Source organism: Calidris pugnax, unplaced genomic scaffold (genome assembly GCF_001431845.1).
Source record: "Calidris pugnax isolate Ruff unplaced genomic scaffold, ASM143184v1 scaffold69, whole genome shotgun sequence".
Classification (NCBI taxonomy): Eukaryota; Metazoa; Chordata; class Aves; order Charadriiformes; family Scolopacidae; genus Calidris; species Calidris pugnax.
In genome coordinates, this window is record NW_015090859.1 from 1,002,789 (window position 1) to 1,017,117 (window position 14,329).

The 14,329-nt window shown below is 38.3% G+C and overlaps 1 protein-coding gene across 2 annotated transcripts in view; it reads right to left on the reverse strand.

Annotated features, from left to right (window-relative positions):
* The window catches only part of TFDP1 (transcription factor Dp-1), an 81,123-nt gene extending 67,191 nt beyond the window's left edge, over window positions 1–13,932 (reverse strand). For both annotated transcript variants that reach the window (XM_014944209.1, XM_014944210.1), the window contains exons 1-2: window positions 13,805–13,932; window positions 330–396 (exon numbers count right to left, since the gene is read on the reverse strand). In XM_014944209.1, the coding sequence (XP_014799695.1) occupies window positions 330–396; window positions 13,805–13,816 (79 nt within the window). In that variant the 5' untranslated portion in view covers window positions 13,817–13,932. The remainder of the gene's footprint in view (window positions 1–329; window positions 397–13,804) is intronic.
* Between the last annotated feature and the right edge of the window lie 397 nt (window positions 13,933–14,329).

The window sequence follows — 14,329 nt, forward strand, 5'->3', positions numbered from 1 at the left end:
AAAAACTGCCAGAAACTATCTCAAACTGCTGCATTCCTGCATTTTCCCCATTTGCTACAGCGCCCCAAAAGATGTTTTAGACCACTCTGGCCTTTATACTTAAAACACAAGCAAGAAAATCACGTGTGGAATGACAAACCACCATTGAACTTCACATGCAGATTAAAGAAAATTCTAAACCACAGAAAATGTACAGTTTGCTTGCTGATAATGTAAGATATAATTTGAGAAAAACTTTCCTAAAACCAATGCTAAGAAAGCAGCTTAAAGCCAGTAATAACAATTAAAAATCAAGAATTTGAGAGTCTTACTAAAAATTGTGTTCTTACCTTTTCCAGGACTTAGGTTTTGGTCTATAAACACCTTAAGCTCTCCATTGGCTTCAATTAGTCCAGCCTGTTAAAGAAAGTAGCTTGCATTAAATTTACAAACACAGACAGCCTTTTATTGTTAAAGATAGAAGCAATCATACCATGAGTCTCTGCTGCAACCAGAGCATTTGTCACAAACCTGCCACTATGTAATGGCACTGTCTGTGGCATAGTATTTGTCAAACTTTAACATCTTGATTTTATAAATAATATATTCTTAAAATGACAGCAGAAAATCAGTTTACACCTACCTTGCTATTTTGTGCAAGGTCTTATAGCGTACATGCACTGTTTGAACAGACAGTTTAACACCCTTCTAATTAGAACCACTGACACCTGCAACTATACCTTTCTCTGTGTAGATACTCTACCTATCACAGAATTTAATAACATTACAGCAAAATCAGTAGAGGTGACAGAGAGCTCCTTAAGCCATTGTAACCAGAAAAAAAGGCATTAAAAAGAAACTCCTTGAGGTTGTCAATTATTATTTTTTTAAAGCTCTTAAGTGAAAGAGCTATAGAATTATATACAAGTTTGCAAAGTTACCATCATTCTTTGAGAAACATCACAGTATATAGTTATTTTTTAAAAAAAGCTATTAATTTTTGGATAGAAAAAACTCCGTGCAGTAATTCCTTGGTATCTCCAGACAAAACAGTTCCGAAAAAAAAATACGAACACAGGATACACAGTTTCCATTTAGAAAGAACAGCAAGGAAGTTAACACTTGTACTTAATCATAATTCAGCATGTGGTGTTACCAAGGCTGAAAAGTCCCTAGCTGCATTTCCTGCGTAGATGGTATTTGCAGGCTACTGCCGATCCTCAACAGATAATTAAGTGGTTTGCTGTCAGTCAGCAGCAAAGCTTTTCCCTTAAAATTCTACCTGAAGATGAAGAGCCCTACTTATGATTTGCCAGAAGTTTAGCAAACCAAGTGAGCCACTAGAGGATGCTGTGGTACTATTATTATCCAGGTGTATGACAGCAATGATTTCTTAAGATTGAGGCAGGAAACTTTACAAAAGGGTAAAAAACTTTCTCTCCTCAGTGAAAGGGGAGAGGGGGAAAGAAGATGACCAAGCACTGGGGACAGACTGGGAGGCGAGCAGAAGAGAAAATTTGCTAAGGGAAGCATAAAGAGCAGTATAATGGCACAGCAGCCATGAGGGCTTGGTGGCACAAAGAAAATTCAAGTGAGGAGACAGTGGAACTGATGGGTAGGATGAAGAGCTTGTAGCAGTTCTGTCATTCATTCTCCTAATTTCTTTCCCCCCCAAGAGTAATGAAACAGCATAGTTTTAAGGAGGCTGCAACAACTTACTGGCACACAAACACTGGCTGTTCTCCATCTTGCCCACAATAGGGATTCAAAGGTCCATTTGAACAAATGACACCTCTACTGCCCTACTCCCAGGCACCAGAGCTTTTTGTAAGCCTAACTCCTCATCACACTTGCACTTACTACAAAATTCAGAAGGGCAACAGATCATATCAGAAAAGATATATTCATCAATGTGAAATCAGTATCATGTACAAAGATGTTCTTAGACCTACAAAGATGTTACAGGAGCTACACTCTACAGTAGTATGACATTTCAGAACACTAGAACCCCATGTGTTATGTGGAGATGAATTTTGGGGTGTTACATTATACTCCCATTCTACCTCAATTTCACAAGAGTGTTAAACCACACAGGAAGTGCAGCCTCATTGTCATAATTTCTTTAAATGCAGCACTTCAGTTTCTATTCAACAGCAGAAAGAGGAGGCTTGTACTTAAGGATTCTTGCAAATTCTCTTTTCTATGAGAAGCAAAAAGATGTCAATAAAACTGGAAAGACAATGTATTGAGTGTGCAATTAGTGGACCACCAAGAAAATGACTGGTTTCATCTGTGATGTCGTTCATTTTGGAAGCACACAAATTTAATAATTTTTTTACTATTCAATACATTCATCAGTTTAATATGCAAAAGCAAACTTCCAGCAAGTTCAGGTCAGTTACAGTGACGATCCAAAACCAAATATTTAAGTTGTGATATTCAGCAAATTCTAGAATTAAATGCAAATCATTATTTTGGTAATCAGCAAATTAGGCAATTCAGTAATTACTTACTGGCCCCTTCCTATTTTTTTTAAACTAGAATGGTCTCCAATATAACCATGTGTATTAATACATTTTATCCTTAAGTATTCAACCAACCACCATACCATAGTATCAAATAATCTCCAAAGCTTCAAAATTAACCAAAACAATATGCAATTCCAAAAGACACAATCTAATCTAGCATTACAAAGGGTCAGGTTAGTGCTACATGCCATGGACCATGCTTTTGTATGACTGAAATTACACAAGTTGCCAACAAACTGGAGAACATCTGGGAAAAACACGGCATTTATTCAACAAGAGAATACTATTTGGGAAAAATCAGAGAACAGCAATCACTGAAACAAGAAGAATCCCCTCAGGAACCATGACACTGATGAAGAGTATAGCAGTTACAGCTCCACCACCTCTCCACATCAGCATCTTACTAAAGGTTCGGCTCTAACAGTTAAAATGGCTGGTAGATACTCAACTCATTTGGAAGACCACACCTAGGAAAGACTACCAAATCCCACAATAAATAGCACCCCCAGCTGCTATCATTCATAATGAAAAGTGATTTCTAGTGAAAATTCTGCTACTCCAGCCTATTAATGCACTATTAATTCTAAGGTTATCAAAATTTATTGCTAGCTTTGAGTCTCATGAAAGTCACAGATAAAAGCTTTTGGCAAGAGAGAAGTGAAAACAAGTTCTGTCCCATATAAAATTCTGGTGTCTTTGTTCTAAAATGGAAATACTAGGGGGAAAAAAATATCTCTGTGTATATTTTAAAGAAATTCCTACTGTTTTTCAAGCCAGGTTATTTTGGAGGGACTGGGATTATTTCTGTGTAACCTATCTAGCATAGTACAGAGCCCAAAAGAAAGAAAGAAAATAGAGGAAAATGTGACCGTAGCTCCCATTAGGTATATCATAGTCACAGATTTACAAGGAGCAACAACAACAACAAAAAACAAACCAAACCACCAAAAATGACACCCAAAAAAAAAAGCCAACACGCACACCAGCAAGAAGTATCTGATTTTCCCTAATGAAAAACTAACCTTCTGCCAAGGAGGGTTTAGAGATCAAGGAAATTCTACTTTCTTATGGGAAAATAGACAAGAGTTTTCAGGCCTTATCAAGCTACTTGTAACAAAGTATTTTGATTTTTATTTTTTTCACCTGCTAATATTTTTTTTTTGTATTCCACATTTTCTTCTTATCTTCTCACGATTCTCAATTTCAAGATGCATTACTTCCTTTGATGATAATGCCAGGGCTGTTTGAAATAACATCGTGCTCTTAATATTCCATTCTGAAAGCTTTCTAAGTGTGAGCAACTCCACAATTTAGCATTCCTTTCCTCTTCAGAGATACGTTGGCTATGTATACTTCTCTATGGCTGCATAAAGAAACTCCTAGTATCTTAAACAGGCACCCTTTATCCTTTTCACATTTTAACAAAATCAACGATGATTTAAAAAAACAGTTTATGGCACTCAACATAGCATCTGAACTACAATAACTGTCAGAGGAAGAAAGTTAAAGACTATTAGACAAATTAGTAAATCTGGTACTTTTAACTGTGGAAGCTATGCTGGAGTGGAGACCCCTAACAGAGACTTTGTCTCCTCACATCATTCAGAACTCCTACGGAAAAGAGATCTATTGACAAGCTAAACATATCAAAAATTCAACTGAAGTTAGCTTTGGCCTGCTATGAGATCATCAGCAGTCATAAGGACTGGGAAGTCTATTTTTGTTTTGTTTACAAGTAAAAGCTGAAAAGCACTACAAGTGCCCTCAGCCTGAAAGGCAGTGAATTGGGAAATATCTTTTTGTTAGGACTAAAGCAGATCTGAAACAAAATCTGCAAAAAATGCAGAGAATTACACTTATTAAAAATATCCCTTCGTGCAGACTAATTTGGTATCTTACTAACAAGCTAGTATTTGTGGTCTCTGAAGTTACACACTACAAACTCAACACGCTTAAAACAAAAGTATCATTTCTTCCACAGCTCTCCAGACTCGCAACTCAATTTCTTAATAAAAATTGGCATAAAAATATTCTCAAAGCCTTTAAACTAAACAGAAGAGATTCGAGCTGAATTTGGACTGAAGGACAAGGAACTTATAAAAGCATGATCCAGAGGTTTGACTAAAACGAGACTGAACAAGTACACATGCTATGTCTATCAGGTTTAACCGGAGAGTAAGGTCCCCCCAACACTCTGAGATAAGTAAATATGAGGAACAGAAGGGTGGTTTTGTGCCACAGAAATATCTCTTCTATCTAGCTTCTAGGTACTGAGCCCATTTTAAGAATACTCCATGAAAAAGACCTGAAAGAAGAGCAAAAAGGGTAGAGATAAAGAGAAACATAGCTATTTGCCAAAAAGTATTTCTCAGAATATAAATTTTCAGTTGCTAACAGCAGATTAAACCCCCTAGATTGAGGCACAGGACTGGATTTGACAGCAAAACAAGAGAAGTGGGTGCCAAATATAAAACATTAGTTAAAGAATGGGAATAAGAATGGGACAGACAGAAACTAACAAGCAAACAATTTTGGGACTGCCAGGGATGGAGACAGAAAGCGAACTAGAAAATCAGGTGGAAGATGGCAGATGAAGAGTTGAGGTAGATAAACTTGGAGTCACTGAAAAAGTACAGGCAACAGAACTGATGAGAACTTAAGAGAGTGCTTTAACAGGACAAGGAGATCGGATCCTGTGAGGGGAAGAAAATGGGAACTGGGAAAGCAAATATAATCTGTTCTAAACTATGACTGAAATGGTAAATAAGCTGGGACTCAGACTGAGAAGTTCAAAATAAATCGGGTAAGAAGTAGTAAAGACAGAACCAGGAAAGGGAAAAACTGGGAAGGAAAGATATTTCCGTTAGAGTACATTTCCTCCTAGAGCTTGTGACTCAGTCAGAGAAGTTCAAAATAAATCAGGTAAGAAGTAGCAAAGACAGAACCAGGAAAGGGAAAAATTGGGAAGGAAAGATATTCCCGTTAGAGTACATTTCCTCCTAGAGCTTGTCAAAGGCATCAGGAGGATACCTCTGCTTTGCTACAGGTGTTTGCAAAGCTTACTAGCAACCAACCACACACCTTGTGCAAACTGCACCTAACTTGAGCCATACAGAATGACAATCCCCACATATTTTACTACTTAAAAGTAGATAGTAAGAACATAAGAAGAACATGGACCTGTTGGAGCAAGTCCAGAGGAGGGCCACAAAGATGATCAGAGGGCTGGAGCACCTCTCCTAGGAAGACACACTGCGAGAGTTGCGGTTGTTCAGCCTGAAGAAGAGAAGGCTCCAGGAAGACCTTATAGCGGCCTTCCAGTACATAAAAGGGACCTACAGGAAAGATGAGGAGGGACTCTTTATCAGGGAGCGTGGCAACAGGACACGGGCTAATGGTTTTAAACTGAAACGGCATACATTTAGACCAGATATTAAGAAGAAATTCTTTACTGTGAGGTTTAGACCAGATATTAAGAAATTCTTTACTGTGAGGTGGTGAGACACTAGAACAGGTTGCCCAAAGAAGCTGTGGATGCCCCATCCCTGGACATGTTCAAGGCCAGGCTGGATGGGGCTTTGAGCAACCTGGTCTAGGGGGAGGTGTCCCTGCCCATGGCAGGGGGGTTGGAACTAGACACTCTTTAGGGTCCCTTCCAATCCAAACCGTTCTGTGATTCTGTGACAAAAGTGAAGGCCCTATGCCATTCAATTTTATTATATGCCATTTCACTGACAATGTAGGGGGGGATTTTGATTGCCTTATTTTAGTATCAGGAAGCAACAAACACACGGAACAGAAAATTAGCAAAGCTACAAAGTAGAGAAAAGCTTATAATCAGAAATAATTCTGCTTAAACAACCTTAATTCTTCTTTTACCCCTATCCATAGGCAAATGTCATTTGTAACAAGATGATAATACACTATTTTTCCCATTGGATTCATCTCATTCAGGGACCAGAGCAAACATGCTCTAGGAATGAATCATCGTGTAAATGCAGGTGACTTTTTATGGGACACCCAATTCATTTTTTGCAGAAATGAAAAGACAATTAAGATATGAAATAGAGGATCACAGGAAAGGAAAGAAAGTTCTTATATTTAAAACATTTGCATTTCATTTTGCAAATGAAGTCAGTGAGAACTATTTCTTACTGTGTAAAGTAATATAAGAGAACTTTTAAAGTCGGGCTGTAGGACTCTGATCCTCCACAATTCTCAGACGTGTTATTTTACTGTGTCTCAGTAGCCATCTTCTGAAACAGAGTTCATACCACATCCTCAGTTTATGGCAGCATCTTCAAGATTAATGTGTTTGTCAACTTACTCAGCAATGAGCTACACCACAGAAATGAGCCTTCCAAAAAGTAAACGGATTTATTAGCACCTTAACTGGCAGTGCATAGTCAAAGCACTAGATAGGAAATATCTGGATCACACAGAATTGTGAAGGTAAAAGCAAAATACAAGTTACTAGCTCAGTTAAGCATTGTGAGCCTTTGGTCTCAATATAGGATGCACTGATACTGCACATACATTGGCCACTGAGTATATACAGAAAGACACACAAGTTCTCCTTATTGCCAAACATATCAAGGCCATTAGCTTTCTTGGCTGTTTTTTATAAACAGAGCAACACATCTAGAATCCAGCAAAAATTAAATCATAGAATCATAGGTGAAAAAATTATTTTGAAGGCAAGTCAAACAGTGGTCCAGTCTAAGCAGCCACACAGATCAAAAATACCACATAAGTTAAAATTGTTACACTGGGTTGTTTCTTACCAGAATTTATTTGCCCAAGTGATACAATTTCAGCAAAATTCAAAGCTGACACCCCCAAAACTAACTGCAAAGCTGTAAGAATGAAGCGAAATTGAGATGACATTCCTAGGGTGAACAGGATCAAAGCACTGGTTTGCCACTTCTACCACATAAACCAATCAGAAAATAAAACCATCATCTGTGTCCTCCTGGACTAAACACTCGTATGCAGAAGGTACCAGTAGCAGCCACTTCCACCACTAGCTCCTGGTGCCGTTCTAGATTTGACCTAAATAGACTTTTGTTTTTCCAGCCAAGCCAAATCTTCGGAGTGGTTTGTTCGACAGCATCTGAACTACAGCAAAAATCAACAAGCAATGTTAAACAGGACTCATTCCAAAACCATTTGTCTCACCAAGCTCCTTATCAGTGTACTGTAAGGCTACAGCAGCCCACAACATAATTTTCAAGCAAGTTTGTGTAACCTGGGATGCTTAGCATATGTAACGTTAACAAAAGACAAGCAGCCAGCAGTGGTTTTAAGGATGTGGACCACTGTCAACCTTTAAAATCAAGTTGTCTGCTATCTGTCTGAGAACCACTTCAACATAGAGAATGTTTAGCAAAGATTGGACCATTTTTCCTCCCACTTCTAATTAGCCACAATAAATCTCCATTAAGCGATATCCAGGCAAGCAAATATGAACACTAAAATAAGCGATCCCTAGTGTAACTTTTTAAAAGCTGCTTTTTTGTTTAGCATGTTAAATTGTTAGCAAACTGTTATTTACTCAGTAATACTACAAATATATATCTATTTAAAGCCACTACCATTAACTGACACATAGTATTAATAAAGAAGTTAAACACTTGAAGGCTACAGGAAAATGCTTTATTTACACAAATAAACTAGTGACCTGACAGGCAACTTCTGAGATGCTACCTTCTGCCTTATACATACAAACCAACATGGCGGGGGGGACAACAACAACTCTTATTGTGTATTTGCGATCATTTTCCTTCTGCCTTCTAAAATGCATAGTTAAAAAAAATGTTACCACCACTTGAAATCCTAAACTGAGATGCCTAATTTCATAATATTATTTGATCTTCCGTTTGCAAACTTCTGAACACATTAGAACTCACTAAAGGTGACTAGAAATAGATTAAGCTACTGAGAAGTTGCTGAACTCAAATATCAAAAAAGGTGCATGAACCACTTGAGATCCACTAAAGACTTAACCACCTCACTGAAATTCCCAGTACATAACCAAACATAAAAGGAAAAACACATGCTGATATTTTAAGAAAAGTCTGAAAAACGTTTTGAAGATTTTTCAATACTTTCTAGATGTTGAAAGCACATCATGTAAAAAAGATCCAAAAATATACCTTTTTAATCCAACCCAAATGTAACCTTTTCAGACCACAAAGACTTGCTCAAGATTGATGTAAAAGCACCCCATAAAAGCAATTAAAAAGTACAACTTTTGCAGTGTTCTGCCAAAATTACTATACAGAAACAACGATGTACTTCTTTCCTGAAATCCAACAGACTTACTGACCTATCCAATAAAGTTGCTGTAAGAAATTAATTTGCTGTGTGGGTTTTTTTAAAATATTCTTTGAGTAAAATACTTATTAATACTGTGAAATAAATTCATTGGATTAAACTACATACGTGAATGTATTCTGCATAATCAAATAATGTAAGACATCAACCTTAATCCCTACGCCTCTATATCTCTTAAACAGTAATGTTAGATCAGGTGTTGAACTTCATGCAGGCAAGACTTCTTACATGGTGTCCTCAGATCTACACGTGTGCACAAGGCTTCCTTTGCAAAGTTAGACGCACGGGCCATAGCTACTGCTCAATGAGATTAATAAAAGCACCATGAAATACTAAAGAGATACAGTAAGTTTTATGCAAACTAGAGATCAAAAGAAAAATCCCTCAATATAATTCATGTAGTGGTTCCAAAGAAAATGCTACTTCCAGCAATCTATGAAAGAGTAAAATGCATGAGCTTTCCAGACAAACAGCTCCCAAGAAAGACATTTTAGTCTGTGAGAAAATCTGAAGATTAACAGTGGCATGCCAGTTCAAAAAATTTGTGAAACACTAAATTAGTTTTCAACTGCATGTTCATCATATTATTTTTTTAATGACTGGAAATAACCCATGCAATAATGGTGAACAACTGAAACAAGCAACTGCTACCACACAGAGTATTTCATTTATGTATTTCATGTATTTCAATACATGTAATCTCTGAGATCAGAAGGAATCTTGCTCAATCCTTTTGTCTAGCCCCCTTCTCCTCAGTACTTGCTCTAACACCACGCAATGGACTATTGCCTCTAATAGACCCAGTTCCTGCAAATGATTCCTGCTACTTCTTTTCTATTTAACAGTGGATCTTAAAGAGCCACAAGCTTCTCTTTCTTTATAGCTGTCTGAGGGGCCTCAGCAGTTGATTTGCAACAGAAGGGAGAGGAGAATCAGTGTCATACCCCAAGTTGGATCTTCAGCTACACTACAGAAACTGTTAATCTTAATGGTGGAAGGTATGTTCATCATTCATAGTAAAAAGTATATATCGATTTAATTTACACATAATTCTAATACATAACTGAATATAAAAGTGGCCAGCAACTGGTCCTCAGTCTTTTACTGGGAGTTGGAAGACAAAAAATTAAGCTGCCAAATTTACTCTCTGGCTTCAGTAATTCCTGCCCCTTTTTTTGATGCTACATCCTGCCTAGTTTTAAGCATGCCAAGGATAGACAGGTCACCATTTCTCTTAGGGAACGCCGCTCCCCACCATTAATCCCATGAATCCAGTGAGCAGAACAAGTCAGCTAAGGACCTCAGTGTGTACATTTGGCTCCTCCAGCTCCTGCCTGGAAGGTGCCAGATTTGTAAGCAGTGAAAGAGTTTACAGTAGACTCAGCAAAGTCTAACAGAATGACATTGATTAACCAGAAAGAGGAATATTGGCTAAGATGGAGTTTCTGGAGGTTCTGGAGGCATGCGATGAGTATCCCCATCTCAGACCAAGAAACCTCCTATACGGCTTAAGTGTGTAAATAACACTGTACACAACTCTACTGACTTCAATTTGTCATTCTGCCTCTGACAAGCAACAGAATGATCCTACTCCCAAGGTATTCAAGTCCTTGAGACACTGCAGTTGGTGTTCTCTTGTCCACGTGTGTTTTTAACATTATTCCTTCAAATTACAGAAAAAGTCTTTCTAGTAACTAAGATCTTCTGAATTGAATGTAATCTTCCATGGCCAATCTGGCTGATTGTGTTATAATTAATTCTCACCTTCACACAGTGTTCACTTACATAAAACCAAAATGGCTACGCTCATTACTATTACCAGGATAACACGGAAAAATGAGTTTGCTCCTTTCTTCCCCTTTATATTTATTGCATTCCAGATCCCATGCCCTTTATATAAGTTTTCAAAAAGATAAATTGATATACCTACAGATACTTCAGACTTCACAAGCTAGTATTTCTCTTTTTCCATTACTATTTTTCAGCTTATCCAGCTCTAACATTGCTTGTGATTATGCTCTTAAGCTCCACCTGCAGGCTTTTAATTAAGGTGGTAAATATGAGTATGTATTTTCCCCCCTCAAAGCTTCCTGACCACTGCCAAGGAAATTACAGTATTTTGTAAAAAAATAAAAAAATCAATGCTTTGTTGCTTACTTTCTCTTTATTGTACACTCTGAAAAGCATTAGAGGGATACATTTTTAAAGTATTATTTAACAGAACTTAGGCTCGGGTCAAATGACTCCTAAGCATTATCTTACCAGTTTACCCGATGAGTACTTCTGTAATTATTTGATCCTTTATAAAAACATTTAATTAGGTTTGCCGGTATTCTCCATCATGCTCCCCATTTGTTCAATTACCCAGTAAAGTCTCAGTTTGCAAACTATTGCAAGTATTCGACTTTTCAAACAGGTCTTTTCAAAACGTAGCTTTTATAAAAAAGAGGTATAAGAAGAGCTGGAAGCGAGCAACAAAAGGCAAAGTGCTCTCCTGCGGCAGGTGGGAGGAGGAGCTAAGTAGGAGCATGTTATCTTGTGGCGCCCAAGCTCCACACCTTCCCCTTCTGCAGGGCTTCACCCTCACCAGGGCAAGTGCGGGCCCAGGAGCACAGAGTAAGAGTGGGACACACACGCCAAGCCTTGCCTTCCCAGGCTGCAGCACACCACAGCATGCTTGGCCACATGAAATGCCACCTGAAGCCCAGACTTGGCATCGTAGCAGTGCAGCCCTTACCAGAGTTTAGCTACCTCAGCTCTGCTGAGAAAAAAGGGAAGGAAGGGGTGGGGGCATTCATCAACTATGCCATCTTCTTCACCACTACATCTCACAGTCAGTTAGTGCACTTGATAGGTGACATGGCAGAACCACAGGCCATTAATCACAGCAATATTTCCATGTCAGAATGTTTAAATTTACAGCAATGCAGGCCTCCATAGATTCTGTGCCCAGAAATTTCATGATACTGTCTCTATTGTGATTAATTCTATTATTTTGCTAGGAAAGGAACTTGGATTTTGGACAAAAAACCATGGGAATCATTCTCTTCCCTTCTGAAAATCAAAAAACTATTACACCAATTAGCACGTCTATTTTCTAGCATTTAATCAAACCTAACAGGGCCCATAAGCAGACTTGGAATTTTAAAATTTCCCAGCATTCACTACACTTTTTAGACATCATGTAATGGTGGGTATGTAATAGTCTGCAAAAAAGGTAAGCAGTTCATCTTTCTTCCCTCAGGGAGGATTAAGCATGTGTAGAGGTTTTCGAGAACAGGTTAGACAATCCTTCAATTAAGATTTCATACCCTTTCTAGCTACCTTGTTCCGGTGCTCAAGTACCCTTAAAATTTTACCTAAAACCTGACCTAGATTTTAATTTTTCCAAGTTCATCTTATTAATTCTTGTAATAAAGAGACTGAAAACAATTTACTTTCCTATCTTTGGGATCTTCTACCATTTCTGAAGTTTATTGTCATGTATGTTATTCCTCCCTTAACTACTCTTTTCTAGAATAAGCTAGATCTTTCAAAAATTAGGTTCTTTCTTAAATGTTTTATTCTCATTCTGTTCCCCTAGACCTTCTAGGATATTCATCAGCATTTCCAGCTAGCACTTCACTTAGTTTATCTCTCTCCCAAAGCTAATATTAAACAAATGTACTTTGCTACCTCAACTACTTTGAACTGTTTCAATTTCATCTCCTAGTCTAACATTCTGCTTTCATTTTCTTCCCGCTTATACCGCCTTTCATTCCCTGAACTCTGCTATCGGTAACGTACTTGGCCACCCTTATCTCTTCCAGGCAAGCTTTGAGTGACTATGTATTTCTGGTTGCTCCTTTGCACATTAAGCTGTTTTTCAGTTCCTTCTGAACTACTAAATTTCTCTAGATCAATTTGTTAAACCAATCACTATTTAATGGAAATTCTTGCTATTTGAAAGCTGCAACAGTCCTCAGTTGCTTCTGAACTACTAAATTTCTCTAGAAGATCAATTTGTTAAACCAATCACTATTTAATGGAAATTCTTGCTATTTGAAAGCTGCAACAGTCCAAATTAGATTGCAACCCGCTGTTTAAGAACTTTACTTGTATCGCTATTCCTTAGCTTGTATGCCATCATTTTTGGGGGGCTTTTGGAAGGAGAGATACTTTTTAATTTGAATACGGCCTAGTAGCTTGTCTTATTTTCATGCGAAAGCCAAATTATATTAGGTATTAACAATGAATTACATCTTAAATGCAGAACCTGTTTACAACGGAATGTGAAAGCCCAATTATATTAGGTATTAACGATGAATTACATCTTAAATGCAGAACCTGTTTCAATTTCATTTTTTTAAAAGTACTGGAATTGGTAAAGAGCAAATATGATTCAAGAGGTAGGCCACAGAATCAAAGCCTCTAACCTTAATGGTAATGGAAGTCTATGATGGAAGTCCCTAAAGCCTGTTTTTATGGACACTAACTAGGATCTTTTGGTAGACAGAGACAGAACAATGAACAAATATGGAGACTGAACCATCTTCCCTCCCTTGAATATATGATGCCACCTGGAACACAAGAAAGGTGATGCTAGTTGACAGCATTAGTCAATGACAACCCCGTCATCTGAACAGTATTTGCTGGGGTTTTTTAAATCCAATTCAAGAGCAAGCTGTTTTAGTGTTCAGCGTGAACACACATGATGCCAATGGCCCAAGTGCTTTTATGAGCATAGTGAATTCTTAAGAGTAATTACACTGAAGAAATGGCTGCAGATCTGAAGCTGTTTTATGCTGTTACATCCACAGGAAAATATAGCCTAGGCTTGATGTACAACATAGATAAAGTAAGTTTCATATATTCATTAATGCCAGCTATTACAAAGCATGACCTGGTTTGCTTTTGTTAACAAAACCAAAGACACTCTATGAGCTACACTTCCATATATGATGCACTACAAATATACTTACATCTTTTGCCATGTTACCAAAAACTAGAAATCAGTCCTCTTAAAATCTTGACGGCTGCAGGGCACAGAGACAATGATGCTATTTTCTAGAAAGCAAGCAGAGACAACATTAGTTATAAAAATGAAAGGAGGGAGTTTTACAAGTGAAATTATTGAATACCACCAAAGGCAATTTACTTTAAAAAAAAACAAAACACGTTTTTAAGAGGGAAAAAAAACTTTTCTGTCACCACCAATTCATCCCCTAAGCCCCCACCCCACGCCCACGTGTGGGAAATGCTCTTTTTCGGGAGGTGGGGGGGCGGGGGGGTGAGCTCTCCCCCCGACACCTACCCGCTCCCAGCGGGGCAGCCCACGCTGGGCCGGTCCCTGTCCAGCTGCGCCCCTTGCAACACCGCAGAGCAGGGCGCGGGGGGGAAGAGATCACTCCCCCGGCCTCCCTCCTCCTCCTCCTCCCCACCCCCATTTCCAGCAGCAGGCACAAGTAGGCCTCAGGGGCCAGCTTCCCCCCAGCCCCCCCCAAGGG